The 15,802-nt window shown below is 43.5% G+C and overlaps 1 protein-coding gene across 2 annotated transcripts in view; it reads left to right on the top strand.

The window, feature by feature from the left end:
• The window catches only part of LOC121538311 (solute carrier organic anion transporter family member 4A1), a 30,757-nt gene extending 17,107 nt beyond the window's left edge, over positions 1 to 13,650 (top strand). The window contains exons 1-12 of one of the 2 annotated variants that reach the window (XM_041846189.2): positions 5,862 to 5,896; positions 6,503 to 7,570; positions 8,809 to 8,899; positions 9,205 to 9,326; positions 9,452 to 9,563; positions 9,954 to 10,108; positions 10,349 to 10,595; positions 11,310 to 11,472; positions 11,862 to 12,040; positions 12,159 to 12,223; positions 12,327 to 12,475; positions 12,650 to 13,650. In XM_041846189.2, coding sequence (XP_041702123.1) covers positions 6,742 to 7,570; positions 8,809 to 8,899; positions 9,205 to 9,326; positions 9,452 to 9,563; positions 9,954 to 10,108; positions 10,349 to 10,595; positions 11,310 to 11,472; positions 11,862 to 12,040; positions 12,159 to 12,223; positions 12,327 to 12,475; positions 12,650 to 12,829 — 2,292 coding nt within the window. In that variant the 5' untranslated portion in view covers positions 5,862 to 5,896; positions 6,503 to 6,741 and the 3' untranslated portion in view covers positions 12,830 to 13,650. Of the gene's footprint in view, positions 1 to 5,861; positions 5,897 to 6,502; positions 7,571 to 8,808; positions 8,900 to 9,204; positions 9,327 to 9,451; positions 9,564 to 9,953; positions 10,109 to 10,348; positions 10,596 to 11,309; positions 11,473 to 11,861; positions 12,041 to 12,158; positions 12,224 to 12,326; positions 12,476 to 12,649 lie in introns of those variants that run through there. The other variant, XM_041846188.2, reaches the window with a different exon arrangement.
• Positions 13,651 to 15,802: the final 2,152 nt, after the last annotated feature.

Here is a 15,802-nt window from a genome sequence, read left to right as displayed (position 1 = left end):
ACTAAGATATGGTTCCACATAGAAAAACCCTAATTTAATTAACATCCATTTGCTCAGTGTCTGATTTTCGATACATTTAAAAGAGATATGTTTTAGATGCGGATTTGTCTGCAACAATTTCGTCATTACCTTTCGTTCCCTTCGAGGTAAATCTAGCTCTGATTTATTCTTAATTGTCACTGTCTTGCCAGATACCGGTCTACTGAGTTGGCTCCCCATTGTTTTGTATTATTAGTTCATACAATATTCGTAATTAAATATTTGAATCAAATCCCCACCTTTATCTTTTTTGTTTGTTTTGTAGTTGCTGTATTAGTTATGGTTTTCTCTCTCGCCCGTCTTGAGTAATTCACAAGGGACTAATTCTCCCTTCACCAAGGTCCTCTAACTCTTATAAACACCAAAGGACTCAAACCTGTAACAAAAGGACTCTAACCTTTAATAATAATATGCCATTTAGCAGACGCTTTTATCCAAAGCGACTTACAGTCATGCGTGCATACATTTTTACGTAAGGGTGGTCCCGGGAATCGAACCTACTACCCTGGCGTTACAAGCGCCATGCTCTACCAATTGAGCTACAAAGGACCACCCATAAGCTAACACTTCATGATGATTCTTACACACCAAAGGACTCAAACCTGACACTTTATCACACTTTATGATGATTCAACACACCAAAGGACTCAAACCTGACACTTTATCACACTTTATGATGATTCAACACACCAAAGGACTCAAACCTGACAACTCTATCACACTTTATGATGTCGTACACATTAAAAGACCCTACGCCCAATCTTTTTAAACCCACTCTCCTTCTCCTCTGTTGTTTTTACTCATTATTCTGAACACACCCTGTTTTGAATCATAGCACCATGTCATTGTCTAATTTGATATTTCTCCTTACATATGTTAACATACTCGAATACCACTCATCTATTCCCCTCAAAAAAATATTACATTTTAAACGTTCGATACAGCTCAGCTTTACCACAGATAAGCAGAATTTTACATAATCAAAAAAATGAAAGTCTGCTTACCCGTCGGCTCGACCGTAAACTGTATCCTGTTTATTTAGACGCCAATCTGTTATGATGAGTTTCTCCGGTATCAAGTAATTCAGGATGCAAGAGAATTGTTAAACAATTAGATGGAGAGTTGATACATGTATTTAATATATGGTACCGGGTTCAACATGACAAGCTGCACGTGAGTGGCCTATTGTCATTTGAACTCCCCACCTGATTCAACATAGCAAGACATACTTGGGTTGCATCTCACTATTCGAATGATAGGCATACAAAATCTCAGTTTATATACTGCTTGGCAAGCTGATTCTATCCAACAGTTGCCAACCATTATTAGAATACACTCCCAACTACAATAGTATCACCCTATATGGTATCGTCTTGCACCCTAGTCAGGATATTCCATCATGTACTCCTTCTAAGATTAGCACCAGTGGCCCCCCATCCTTCCTGGCACGCATACCTTCTGGCACCCACCAGTGACAGAAATAAATGGAATGTCCTCCTCCTCAAAATCGTATGCAGCACGTAATATCAAAGACATTAACGAATCCTGTGTAAAACACGTCATATCATATTCCTTATCTCACAATCAGAGTTGCTATCCTTAGGAGGCCATCTAACTAGATCATGTAATACTGTATTAAAATCGCCACCCCATATTACTTTGGCCAACGGAAATTTAGACATAATTTGACTTATTTTCCTCTCAATATCTCTAAATAAAATACAGTTACTTGACTTGTTATTGGTAGCATAAGTATTCACAACAATTAATTGAATGTGGTTGGCATCTACCAATAGCATAATCCATCTCCCTGCATCATCTCCTTCATGACTCAGTATATGACCCTTAAAGTTGCCTTTTAAAATAGCGACACCTGCTGACCGATTGGTACCAAATGAAAGCCAAATATCATTCCCCCATTGACACTTCCAAAACGCAGTATCTGTGGAACAGGCATGAGTTTCTTTAATTAAATGAAAGTCGGCACTCTTACCCTTACAATACAAAAATAAAGATTTCCTTTTCAAAATATTACGGATTCCCCTGGCATTAATAGAAAATACTGAAATTGACATTTACTATCACAGTGACTAAATGAAGAATATGAAAGTTGTATAAGTTCAGATGAACCGGGTTCTCACAAAATGAAACGTTCTTACTAGTTGCAAATAAAAACAGTCCTTTGCACCACGCAGGTGGTAACGTTCGATCTATTGCAAATAACATCTGCGCCATCCATTGGTAAAACGAATAGCCATCAAGCTAACATTAAGTGACAGTGCGAATTTCCTGCCATAAAAAAATAAAATAAAACTTGCCTCACACAATTAATGCTCTTTCCTCACAAAATAAAACGTTTTACCAGTTGCAAATAAAAATCAGTCCTGCCCCACTCCAGTAGCCATCAAGCTAGGCGTCAGCACAAATTTCCCTTCCATTAACAAAAGCCTTGGCTCCCGCGAAGTATGCACTTTTCCCCTCCTTCCTTGCTCTCTCAACCATCGGCCATAGACGATTCCGAGCTTCTTTATCAAATGCTGTCATGTCCTCCTTGAACCTCAGGTTGTTGTTCTTTAAATAGTCCTTTTTCTTTGCACTTTTCCATGTCAGATCCCTCGCAGTCCTGGAGATTAATCTCATGATCACTGGTCGCGGTGGCTGGTTGTTCTCCCAATCTCTCAGCCTACACAGGCGGTGCACCACATCCAGAGAACCTGCAACAACATTTCGCTCATCCTCCGGGACTATTGCCCTGCAAATGTCCTTCACTTTTGCATTGATGTTCTCGTCAGATCTTTCTGCGATTCCGTAAATTAGAAGATTCCATCTCTGACTGTACGGGTCAGTCTCGTTTACCTTTGACTCCATTTCAGTGAGTTTCTTCTCCTGCTTTGCAACCTGAGTTTTCAATGTTGCGTTTTGCTGCTTCAGAGTATTTACTTCCTCAGCATTGAAATCAATGGCTTTCTTCAGGTTAACGATGCTGACAGTGTTCTTTTTCACCAAGTCCATGATGTCATCTGCGCTCTCGTTGTGAGGATGCGGACGATGTTGTCCTGTAGCTGACTCAGTGATGGTTCGCTTCTCAGCCTCTTTGGAAGTTGCTCCTTGGTTGGGGTATTCGGGTATGAATCACATTCACCCACCTTTTCTACACTGCAAGCATATGAATGAGTTTCAGCAATGCCTCTTTTCTCCTTGGAAGTCTCAACATCCATTATCTCAGCAACAGTTTGGTTATGTCCTGACTCCATGCTGCTAGCTATGAATAGGCTGGACAATAGAACACGTCAAAATTCACCCAAGGCTGAAAAACAGCCAAAGAATGTTGGCTGAGCTGGAAAACTAGCGCGAGGCCATAGCAAATGAATCTAAACAAACTTTTGCAGAGCCTCTTCTGACTGGAGTGATGCTTAGAATTCCATTTCCCCTAAATGGCACCAAAAAATGTATACCTTTTTATTTTACCACTACAATCTGTTCTTAGGTCGAAACTGAAAAAGAACAACTCATGTAGAAAGTAAACATCCGCACCTCGATGGTGTCAACTGTGCTTACAGTGCTGTGAAAAAGTATTTGCCCCCTTTCTAATTTTCTCTACTTTTGCATATTTGTGATACTGAATGTTATCAGATCTTCAACCAAAACCTAATATTAGATAAAGGGAACATAAGTGAACAAATAACACAACAATTACATATTTATTTCATTTGTTTCATAAACAAAGTTATGCAACACCCAATTCCCCTGTGTGAAAAAGTAATTGCCCCCTTACACTCAATAACTGGTTGTGCCACCTTTAGCTGCAATGACTCCAACCAAATGCTTCCTGTAGTTGTTGATCAGTCTCTCATGTCGCTGTGGAGGAATTTTGGCCCACTCTTCCATGCAGAACTGCTTTAACTCAGTGACGTGTGGGTTTTCAAGCATGAACTGCTCGTTTCAAGTCCTGCCACAACATCTCAATTGGGATTAGGTCTGGACTTTGACTAGGCCATTCCAAAACATCAAATTTGTTGCTTTTTAGCAATTTTCATGTAGACTTGATTGTGTGTTTTGGATCATTGTCTTGCTGCATGACCCAGCTGCGCTGACATTCTCCTGTAGAATTCTCTGATACAGAGCAGAATTCATGGTTCCTTCTATTAAGGCAAGTCGTCCAGGTCCTGAGGCAGCAAAGCATCCCCAAACCATCACACCACCACCACCATGCTTGACCTTTGGTATGATGTTCTTACTGTGGAATGCAGTGTTTGGTTTTCGCCAGGCATAATGGGACCCATCTCGTCCAAAAAGTTGACTCAAGTTTGCCAAAAAGCACCTGGATGATCATCAAGACTCTTGGAAGAACGTTCTATGGACAGATGATTCAAAAGTATAACTTTTTGGACGACATTACTGCATCCATTTTTGGATCCATATCCATTTTTTAAAACGTATAAATTAATTATATCTACAGATTGATTCAGAAAATAATATAACTTATAAATGCCTCATGAGCTTAGTTGAACTGTCATTCTCTATCAGAACACAAAATACAAGCTTGTTTGTAAAAAAAAAAACGAACACTTTCTCCAGCCCCATCCCAGCTTTTTACCAAAACAATGTCGGGAGGCAACTTTGTTATTGTTTCAACTGCTGATTGGCGCTTTATGGGTTTTTGTATGGTGTTTTTGGTTTAAGGCTATATATGGACCATTGTTGCATTGTTCATTGTTATGCTGTAAATAGCTATTTTATGGTTGTAAGTGATAAAATGAACTAACAGTAATTACTACTTCAGTAAGGATTACTATACACTTATTCTGTGACATTTGTAGGTACTGCTAAATATTAATAGGCAGCATAAGACCACGAATGACATTAACTTTCCACTCTGTCAACGCAAGAGGAAGGACTGAAAAAAGCATTTAACAGATTACTCTGAAGTAATATAATGATGATTAATGTTTATTATTACCTGTTTTTATGCTCATGTTTTGAAATTTTTTGAAAGGTCTTATTCAATTCAGCTATGGAGAGCGTGATCACACAGTCGTCCGGAGCAGTTGGTGTTCTCATGCATGGTTCAGTGTTCTTCATCTGGTAGGCTCGCGTCACTGGGCAGCTCGCGGCTAGGCTTCCCTTTGTAATCCGTGGTAGCAAGCTCTGCCAGATCCGACGAGCGTCAGAGCCGGTGTAGTAGGATTTGAACTTAGTCCTGCTTTGCCTGTTTGATGATTTGTCGGAGGGCGTAGTGGGATTTCTTATCAGCGTCTGGATTAGTATTGCGCTCCTTGAAAGCGGAAGCTCTAGCCTTTAGCTCAGTGCGGATGTTTCCTGTAATCTATAGCTTCTGGTTGGGAAATGTACGCACGGTCACTATTGGGACAAAGTCATCGATGCACTTATTAATGAAGCCGGTGACTGATGTGGTAAACTCCTCAATGCCATCGGATGAATCCCGGAACAAATTCCAGTCTGCGATAGCGAAACAGTCCTGTAGCTTAGCATCCACTTAATCTGACCACTTTTGAGTTTTTGCTTGTAAGCAGGAATCAGGAGGATAGAGTTATGGTAATTTGCCAAATGGAGCGTGAGGGAGAGCTTTGTATGCATTTATGTGTGTATGTAAGTAAAGGTATCTAGAGTTTTTTCTCGTCCAGTTTGTTGTCCAGTGTCCAGTACATTCACCAATAGAATGGAGGGTAGAGGTGGTTTATGTACTCACCAATGTAGTTTCGTCAGGGTGCCCGCAAGCTGGCCTCTTACGCCATTTTTTTATTTTCTGTTTCTCTGGGAATAGGGCCTAGCCCAGGGTGAGCAGTATGTCCTGCACCTCTGACTCGTTGAAGTAGAAATCATCATCCAAATCGAGGTTAGTGATCGCTGTTTTGATGTCCAGAAGCTATTTTCGGTCATAGCAGAAACATTATGCACCAAAAAACACACAAAATAGCAGAATTGGTCAGTAGCCTGTACAAAGAATGCTATCCAATGCGGCGCCATTACTTATATGTTGAAGACTTTTGGCAAATTCAATCAGTTTTCCACGCTGATCCAACACCAATACATTTTTTGATATGGAAACAATGTTGATTCAACCAGTTTTTGCCAAGTGGGCTGTTTTTGTTGGGGGAAACCTGTGGGTCTGGACAGATAAGAGAAAAACAGTGATAGTTGTGCCAATGCTACCATGCAGAGCTAATCCCATGAGTGTTTTGTTCTGGTCCTCTGGACCGCTCCAATGCCTTGGCACCATCACAGGAGGATAATAGGCAGTATAGTACAGTACAATGAGACCTGGCTAAATCCAACCAGAGACAGATGCCCTATGTCTGTCAGCAGGCACTAGACAGAAAGGCATTGGCTTAGATTAAATTAATGTGTTTTATTAGAATCATACTTTTTTTATCCCCACATTTTCATATTTTCAAAATAACATGTGATAATGTCTGACTGTCCTGTTCTCTCCTCTCTTTAGGATGAAGTTTCCCAGAGGCTCCAGAATGTCATGTCCTGTCCATTCCCCTGTATAGTGGACCTCCTGCAGAGCTGTGCTTGCCACATGCAAAGACTTTGACTGTTCCATGGCATAGGCACATACTGGGTACAGACAGTAGCCTACAGGAGAACAGCATCCCTATCTTTTAGCACTCTCTCTCTCTCCCCAAAAGTCTCTCAGGCCCCTCTATCCCTCTCAGAGAGCCCCTCCCTGGGGCCATGCCCATCCAGCTTAATGCCGACACCTCCTTCAGCTCCAAGCAGGAGCTACTGGACCTCCAGAACGGCCCCATGGGCCCCTTCCTGGATACACCCAGCCCTGTGGACTCTCAGGAGGATAGCCCGATGGGCTCAGGCCCTGGCAGCTCTGCTGGAGAAGGCCCCGCTGGCCACATCATCCTCACCAGGGCTACTGCCCCTCTGCCTGGACAGCTTTACAGGGGTGAGGTGCCCACAGAGACCCCCATGGGCCTCAAATTCATCCCCATTGACTCAGAAGGGCTGTGTGGCTGGGGGGCCCTGACGCCCCGAGCCATCCAGACCTTCAACACCCCTCGCTGGCTGCTCTTCTTCCTCTGTGTGGCTTCCTTCCTCCAGGGCATGATCATTAACGGCTTCATCAACACGGTGGTGACCTCCATAGAGAGGCGCTTTGACCTGCGTAGCTACCAGGCCGGGCTCATCGCCAGCTCCTACGACATCGCTGCCTGTCTGTGCCTGGCCTTCGTCAGTTACTTTGGTGGGACAGGGCACAAGCCTCGTTGGCTGGGCTGGGGGGTGCTAGTCATGGCGTTAGGCTCTCTGGTGTTCGCCCTGCCTCACTTCACCACTCCCCCGTACCATGTCAGCATTCCCGAGCGGACAGGGGTATGCACAGGGAACCGTACCAGCCCTTGCCATGATAGGGAGGGTGGGGGTCTGTCCAGCTACCGCTTTGTCTTCATGCTGGGCCAGTTCCTGCATGGGGTGGGAGCCACGCCCCTGTACACTCTGGGGGTCACCTACCTGGACGAGAACGTCAAGTCCAGCTATGCTCCAGTGTACATTGGTGAGTCACTAAGCACAACACTGACTGTAGGACCATTGTTCTATCTAATCTTTTTTGGGACGTGTATTTTCTCAGGTGTACTTTTCAGGATTTATGTGGTGCATATATTTGTCATCCATCAGAGAATAGTTTTCATTGTGTTTAATAATGTTACAAAATTTGATTTTAACATAACTAACAACACCAAATGTACTGTGTCAAAGGACCTGTGAACTGTAGATGACTTACTTGATTTGCATATGGTCTAAACCAGGGGTACTCAACTCTTACCCTATGAGGTCCGAAGCCTGCTGGTTTTCTGTTCTATCTGATAATTAATTGCACACACCTGGTGTCACAGGTCTAAATCAGTCCCTGACTATAGGGGAACAATTAAAAAATCCAGTGGATTTGAGTTTCTGGGGTCTAGACTTGCTTCTTGCTACTCTTGAAGTGTGCTGTGCTGCCAGTGTTTGTGGCTGCTGTGCTGACTGATATCCTGTGTGATCTATAACCCTGTGGTCTCGTCTCCATTAGGTATGTGACCACATAATGACCCACACTGCACAGCAGCAGTAATCAGGATGATGTGAGACTTGTCAGACAAGTTATAATGACAGAAAACTAGTCCGGATGAGAGCAGAGCCTGATTCACTGATGTGATAGGTGAATAGGTTGACCTTTGAGATGTCACATATCGGAGAATGACGTAGTAAAAATAGGTTTTAGATGTGAAATCATGCGTGTAGTGAGGATTGTATCTAATGGTTCGAAATGGCAGTATTTAACTCTAAAACAGTCACAGACTGTTACACCCCTGTTGATTGAGCTTGATTGTAGATTAAAGTTCTTCAAATTGGATGTGTGTGACGTTATGTCTCCAACTGAGGTTCAGCAGAAACCCCTGCCATCTGACGTTCCCTATTGACCTGCCATCAAGGAGGATCAATGTCACATCCAGGATGAGGCCTACAATTTTGACCCTCTCACGCTCCCTTAGACTTCCCATCTTTCCATTCAGCAGTTTCACCACAGACATAATTTCAAAGGCAACAGAGGCAATCGAAGACAATCCCCACCTCGCTGACTCCAGTGAGGACTCAGTGAACGCACTCAGTCTGTTTCTGCGAGCTTATCAATCACAATAAAACAACACAGATGAAAACCAAACCATCAAAGCAGGAACAATTAGGTATTTTTACTCAGTAGGAAGTCCTTAACTGACGCACACAGCTCTCCTCTGGTCTCTGTCTCCTCAGGGATCTTCTATACAGCAGCCATCGTGGGTCCAGCAGCAGGGTACCTTCTAGGAGGATACTTCCTCAACATCTATACAGAGGTCCATATGACGTGAGTACCTCAGTCAGTCTGTCTCCACCTACCATACACCTGGACTAACCTCAGGGAGATAGCTACTTAACGTAGCTGTACTTACCGTATCTGAATCAGTTGGACCCATAGACTGTATAAAAATGGTTCACCTTAAAAGGGGAGATGGCAGCAGAGCAAAACCTTTCTACAGATAAAGAATAGTGCCCTCTAGTGGCCATTTGTAGTTTAACCTTTGCTCAAATCCTCAAGAAAAAAATAAAAAGCTCTCAACTTAATTATTGCCCTTCCCTCTTTGTCTCTTCTGTGCCCCTCCCTGTGTGTAGGACGGAGCTGACTCCAGAGAACCCTCTGTGGGTGGGGGCCTGGTGGATAGGCTTCCTTGCAGGAGGGGCAGCAGCACTGGTCATCGCCCTGCCCATCCTGGGCTACCCACGCCAACTACCAGGTTACTTACCAATTTACTGACACTTCACCAGCACCACAGAACACAGAACACTAAAAAATCAGATCAGCAACTAACTCAATCTTTGCCATCAACATGAATATCTCTATTTTCCCACTTCTCTCCAGGCTCTCAGAAGTATGTGGCCATGCGTGTGTCTGAGGCCCACCAGCTGAAAGATGGCAGTCAGGCCAGTGCATCAGACCCTCAGTTTGGGAAGTCAGTGAAGGACATGCCTAGGTAGGTGACCCTACACTCTAGGGCACTAGAGGGACCACCAGAAAGCCCTACACTCTTACTTCATAACTCTCACACAGAAATAAGACCTATATAAGATAGTGTAATCCCTCCATGCATAGCTACTGTGTTTATTATGTGTCAATGTAACACACTTGGGCTCAGAAAGCAGGCTGGTTCTCCATGGCAATGGGGGATTACTGAGAGGAAACAGGACAGTGATTACATTGTATAATATATCATGGTAGTAAAGTATTTATTTTCACTGTGGCTGTCTTTTCCAGGGTCAGGGATGAACCTTTAATTAAGAAGATAAGATCTTACTAAAGAGATCTCTCTCGCGCTCTCTCTCTCACTCACTCTCTCTCACTCGTTCTCTCTTTCTCTCTCCAGGTCAGTGTTGCTCCTGCTGAAGAACCCTCCCTTCCTCTTCCTGTGTCTGGCGGGGGCCACGGAGGCCACCCTCATTGCTGGCATGTCCACCTTCGGCCCAAAGTTCCTGGAGTCTCAGTTCAGCTTGAGTGCATCTGAGGCAGCCACATGGTTCGGTGAGAGACTATAGAATCAGATCACTAACATTACCCCATACACAAACATGCACTTACAGCACGTTACATATTTGAAACACCACCTACCCCCTCCACCTACCCCCCTTCTTTTAGTCACACTACTACCATTTAGCTATTTATGCTTCCATCCTCATCCATCCTCATCCATCCTCATCCATCCTCTTCCATCCACGTCCCTCACATACACATGGGTATTAACCTTCCCTTTCCTCCCACCAGGCTACATGGTGGTGCCCGCGGGCGGAGGTGGCACCTTCCTGGGCGGCTACATCGTGAAGAAGCTGAACCTACGTTGCCGTGGCATCATCCGTTTCTGCATGGTGTGTGCCCTCATCAGTCTACTGGCCATATTCATCTTCCTCATCCACTGTCCCAACGTCCCTATGGCCGGGGTGACCACTCCCTATCAGTACAACAAGGATTACAATGAACAGTACTATGAGCAAGCCAACAACCTCCGCAACAGGTAAACCCAGACCAGGCCCAATGGAGAGACAGACAATCTGTGTCCATTAGAAGGAATATTTGACATTGTTTTTGTAATGTTACATTATTATATGATAAGGATATTTAGGTGAAAATCAGGAAGAGCTCAACATTTTAAGAGACTAAAAAAGCATACAGAGTAGCCCACAGTAAACAACACCAATGACTCAACATTAAAGCGGCACACAACACTGAGTTTATTACACATTAGTTGATGCCCTCTGGCTGTGGAATGCTAATGAAACAGAGAGGAGGCAGAGGGATTGTACAACCCACCAGGGGAGGAGAGGAGGGTCTGCTGTTTGACAAGTATTTTACAGTTTAAAGCTTTTAGTTTGTCAGATGCATGTCTACGCTCAGTGTGATAGTCAAGATATTCCCCCTCAAGCAAATGAATATATTTAGCTAGTCAACAACTAGACCAGCTCCTTATTGTCCTACTCCAGTTCCATTTCACGAAACAATCAAGAGTTAGCCATGGTACAAGTCTGTTTAGGTTACATACCGCCAAATAGTTTTGCAATGACACAGAGTGCAAGGAGTGTAATGTTAGCTAAACAGACTGGTACTCAGGCTAATTAACACTAATAACACAGTAGAATAAATACTACTGCATACAGAGCAACAGATATTGATTATGGATGTCATAGAAAATAACCTTTCAACTCTATTTTTCTCTCCCGCTCTCTCTCAGCTCTTTGTTGGGGGGCAACCTGACGGTGGGATGTAATGCAGATTGTCACTGTTTACGAGAGCTCTATAACCCAGTCTGTGGAGCTGACGATGTGATGTATTACTCCCCCTGCCACGCAGGATGCAGCACAATCAACCACACAGAGATCTCAACAGGCAGACAGGTAACCAACCAAACCTTCAGCAAAGATCTCACTTTGGTTAGAACTCTAATTGTAAAAATTGATGGACAGAGTCTGTGTAACAGGTCTGTGTTCGATGAAGACTAATTAAGGAAGATGCATTAAATAAATGAGTTAAATTAGATACAATAGTTAATGTTGTAGCTCAGCTGGTAGAGCACGGCGCTTGTAACGCCAAGGTAGTGGGTTCGATCCCCGGGACCACCCATACACAAAAAAAAAAAAATTATGCACGCATGACTGTAAGTCGCTTTGGATAAAAGCGTCTGCTAAATGGCATATTATTATTATTATTATTATTTAATGAATATAGCCAGTATACATGTTGACTTTGACTGACTGTCTCTTCTGTCTGGTGTGTCCCTGTTCAGGTGTACTCGGGCTGCAGCTGTGTGGTGGGGGGGAATGTGACATCAGGGCTGGAGGGCCAGGCGAGGGATGGGAAATGTACCAGCTCCTGTAGTCACATGCCAGCCTTCCTCACCTTCCTCTTCATCATCATCTCCTTCACCTTCCTGTGTAGTATACCAGCCCTCACCGCTACCCTCAGGTGGGTACGGATCAGACCGACTACAGAGAGAGAGAACTCAGTGGTATAGTCCTGTGATAACCAGGCATGAGAGAGAAACGTGTGTTAACTCTGACTCTAAACGGCTCTCCTCCTACAGGTGTGTTCCAGACAGCCAGAGGTCCTTTGGACTGGGGATCCAGTGGATTGTGGTGCGAAGTCTAGGTACTGTATGTTCTTGTTGAATTTGATTTGATTTCATAAATGGCCTTTTAGCCTCAAATTCCCAACAACAAGCATAATATGATGTGATATGTTCTTCCTGAAGGTGGGATCCCAGGCCCGATAGCATTTGGCTCTGTGATCGACATCTCATGCCTGCTGTGGGAGGACCAGTGTGGAGAGCAGGGCTCCTGCCATCTCTACCAGAACTCTGCCATGAGCCGCTACACACTCATCGCTGGCATCATCTACAAGGTAACTCAAGGCCTACACGTTGTCTGGGCTGATATCTAAGCCTGTTGCAGGGGCATGATTTTCTTTATACTCGTAACCATATCAAATGTTTGTTTAACTGATAGAGAATGATATTCTTCCTACTCTAACCATAGTGCATGTCTCATTGTCTCCCTCCCTCCCTCTTTCTGTCAGGTTCTCGGCACGCTGTTCTTCCTGCTGGCCAGTGTTCTGTACAAGCCCCCTCCAGAGTCGCCCCAGAGCAGCTGTGAGAGCACCGACCACGGGCCAGTGGACAGCGGGGGCGAGACGGGGGACCTCCCGATCAAGGACCTTCCACCAGAGATCATCGCCAATGTACACACCAGGTTATGATGACTTCAGACTCCATCCACACTGTATGTGTTGGTGTGTGTGGCGTACCACTGCTTCCCCCATCATTGCCAGCCTGTGCCCGTCTCATAGCCACTCCCAACACACAGACACATCACCCCAGGGCATGTCTCACCTACTGACCCCACGTTCAGCCTGCCCTCCACTGCCAGCCCACTGAAATGGGGTGTGTGTGATGTGATGAAAGACTGAGACTAGGGTCACAGATAGGGTCAGAGGTTAGTCTGAGAAGTAGCTAAGAGGTTTCTCCTGATGGCTTTTGGGATTTAATCTACTCCAAAAAACACGTTTTTAAATGTAAAGTAACATAGAAAGTATGTTTTTTTGTTTTGTTTCTCAGTTGGGTCCCAGTTTGTATAGCTTATGTTATGCCATGAGTATGAAGCATTCCTTATGTTGAGTGTTGAAAGAGGCATTTACACCCGTAAAACAACCCTGTTGTCTTGCCCTATCACAGATACATTACATATTTCTTTTATCTACACCGAAACAGAATTTAAATACAAAGAAAAACAGAATGTTCATATCATATAAAAACTATAGACCAAGAGTATGTAAAGGCACTTACTGTTATTATAACTATACCTATTGAGAACAAAAATACACATATATTTTAACAAATGGAAGAGCACACAGCTATTTATGACAGCCTTTTAGCACATGTAAGACTTCGAATGACCTGTAGCAGGCTGCCATTTAACAGAAGTGAAGACAAAACCCAAGAGAGGCCGTGAAGATGATGATGCTACAGTGAGGGAAAAAAGTATTTGATCCCCTGCTGATTTTGTCTGTTTGCCCACTGACAAAGAAATGATCAGTCTATAATTTTAATGGTAGGTTTATTTGAACATTGAGAGACAGAATAACAACCAGAAAAATGCATTTAAAAAATGTTATATATTGATTTGTATTTTAATGAGGGAAATAAGTATTTGACACCCTCTCAATCAGAAAGATGTCTGGCTCCCAGGTGTCTTTTATACAGGTAACGAGCTGAGATTAGGAGCACACTCTTAAATGGAGTGCTCCTAATCTCAGTTTGTTACATGTATAAAAGACACCTGTCCACAGAAGCAATCAATCAATCAGATTCCAAACTCTCCACCATGGCCAAGACCAAAGAGCTCTCCAAGGATGTCAGGGACAAGATTGTAGACCCTACACAAGGCTGGAATGGGCTACAAGACCATCGCCAAGCAGCTTGGTGAGAAGGTGACAACAGTTGGTGCGATTATTCGCAAATGGAAGAAACACAAAGTAACTGTCAATCTCCCCTCGGCCTGGGGCTCCATGCAAGATCTCACCTCGTGGAGTTGCAATGATCATGAGAACGGTGAGGAATCAGGCCAGAACTACACGGGAGGATCTTGTCAATGATCTCAAGGCAGCTGGGACCATAGTCACTAAGAAAACAATTGGTAACACACTACGCCGTGAAGGACTGAAATCCTGCAGCGCCCGCAAGGTCCCCCTGCTGAAGAAAGCACATATACAGGCCCGTCTGAAGTTTGCCAATGAACATCTGAATGATTCAGAGGAGAACTGGGTGAAAGTGTTGTGGTCAGATGAGACCAAAGTTGAGCTCTTTGGCATCAACTCAACTCGCTGTGTTTGGAGGAGGAGGAATGCTGCCTATTACCCTAAGAACACCATCCCCACCGTCAAACATGGAGGTGGAAACATTATGCTTTGGGAGTGTTTTCTGCTATGGGGACAGGACAACTTCACCACATCAAAGGGACGATGGACGGGGCCATGTACCGTCATATCTTGGGTGTGAACCTCCTTCCCTCAGCCAGGGCATTGAAAATGGGTTGTGGATGGGTATTCCAGCATGACAATGACCCAAAACACACGCCCAAGGCAACAAAGGAGTGGCTCAAGAAGAAGCACATTAAGTTCCTAGAGTGGCCTAGCCAGTCTCCAGACCTTAATCCCATAGAAAATATGTGGAGGGAGCTGAAGGTTTGAGTTGCCAAATGTCAGCCTCTAAACCTTAATGAATTGCAAAGAGGAGTGGGACAAAATCCCTCCTGAGATGTGTGCAAACCTGGTGGCCAACTACAAGAAACGTCTGACCGCTGTGATTGCCAACAAGGGTTGTACTAAATCATGTTTTGCAGAGGGGTCAAAAACGTATTTCCCTCATTAAAATGCAAATCAAAATGCGTTTTTCTGGATTTTTTTGTTGTTATTCTGTCTCTCACTGTTCACATAAACCTACCATTAAAATTATAGACTGATCATGTCTTTGTCAGTGGGCAAACGTACAAAATCAGCAGGGGATCAAATACTTTTTTCCCTCACTGTATATCATCCTGTCCACGTGTCAAACAACAAGACAAACTATTTTGTATGAAGGGTTAATACCAAGACCCTTTTTCACAACCAGACACATAGCTGCACTTTAAAACTAATCAGCTCTGATGAACTTAGACAATTGTATTATATGAGAGTTATTCTGGCAGTGTGTGCTGGTTGTAATAAATTGTAGGGACAATGCACTATTGGAATGAGTTGCCGTAAAAACAAGAACAACAGGCCTCTTATCCAAACCTCCAAGTGTGCTAAAGTAGCATTGCCCCAATCTCTCTTCTGTTTTGTGATCTTATTAATTGAGATCATTTATTTATGATGGAAATTAACAGCACAGATTGTTCATATAGTCTTTCATTTTGTTGTTTTTCATATTATTTGATATTGTTCCAGACATCTTTGTATAAAGAGGATCTAGTTGATGATTTATACTGAAAAATGGACCCATAGAAGTTTACCCTGACCAAACAGTCTCCCCTAGAACTACCCTGTTTTTGTCTTTGTTGTTTAATGCAACAGTAATGATACTTTACAACTTGTGTTGGTAATTTACCATCTCATGTTTTTGTTTTAAATGTATTCATTTGTTATGGACCCAAATGCCTCCTAATGAGCTCTCACCCATTCTCCAACATGATC

The sequence above is a fragment of the Coregonus clupeaformis genome, chromosome 24 (assembly GCF_020615455.1).
Source record: "Coregonus clupeaformis isolate EN_2021a chromosome 24, ASM2061545v1, whole genome shotgun sequence".
NCBI classification, from domain to species: Eukaryota; Metazoa; Chordata; class Actinopteri; order Salmoniformes; family Salmonidae; genus Coregonus; species Coregonus clupeaformis.
The sequence above is the reverse complement of the archived record's forward strand: the minus strand, read 5'-3'. Positions and strand labels throughout refer to the sequence as shown.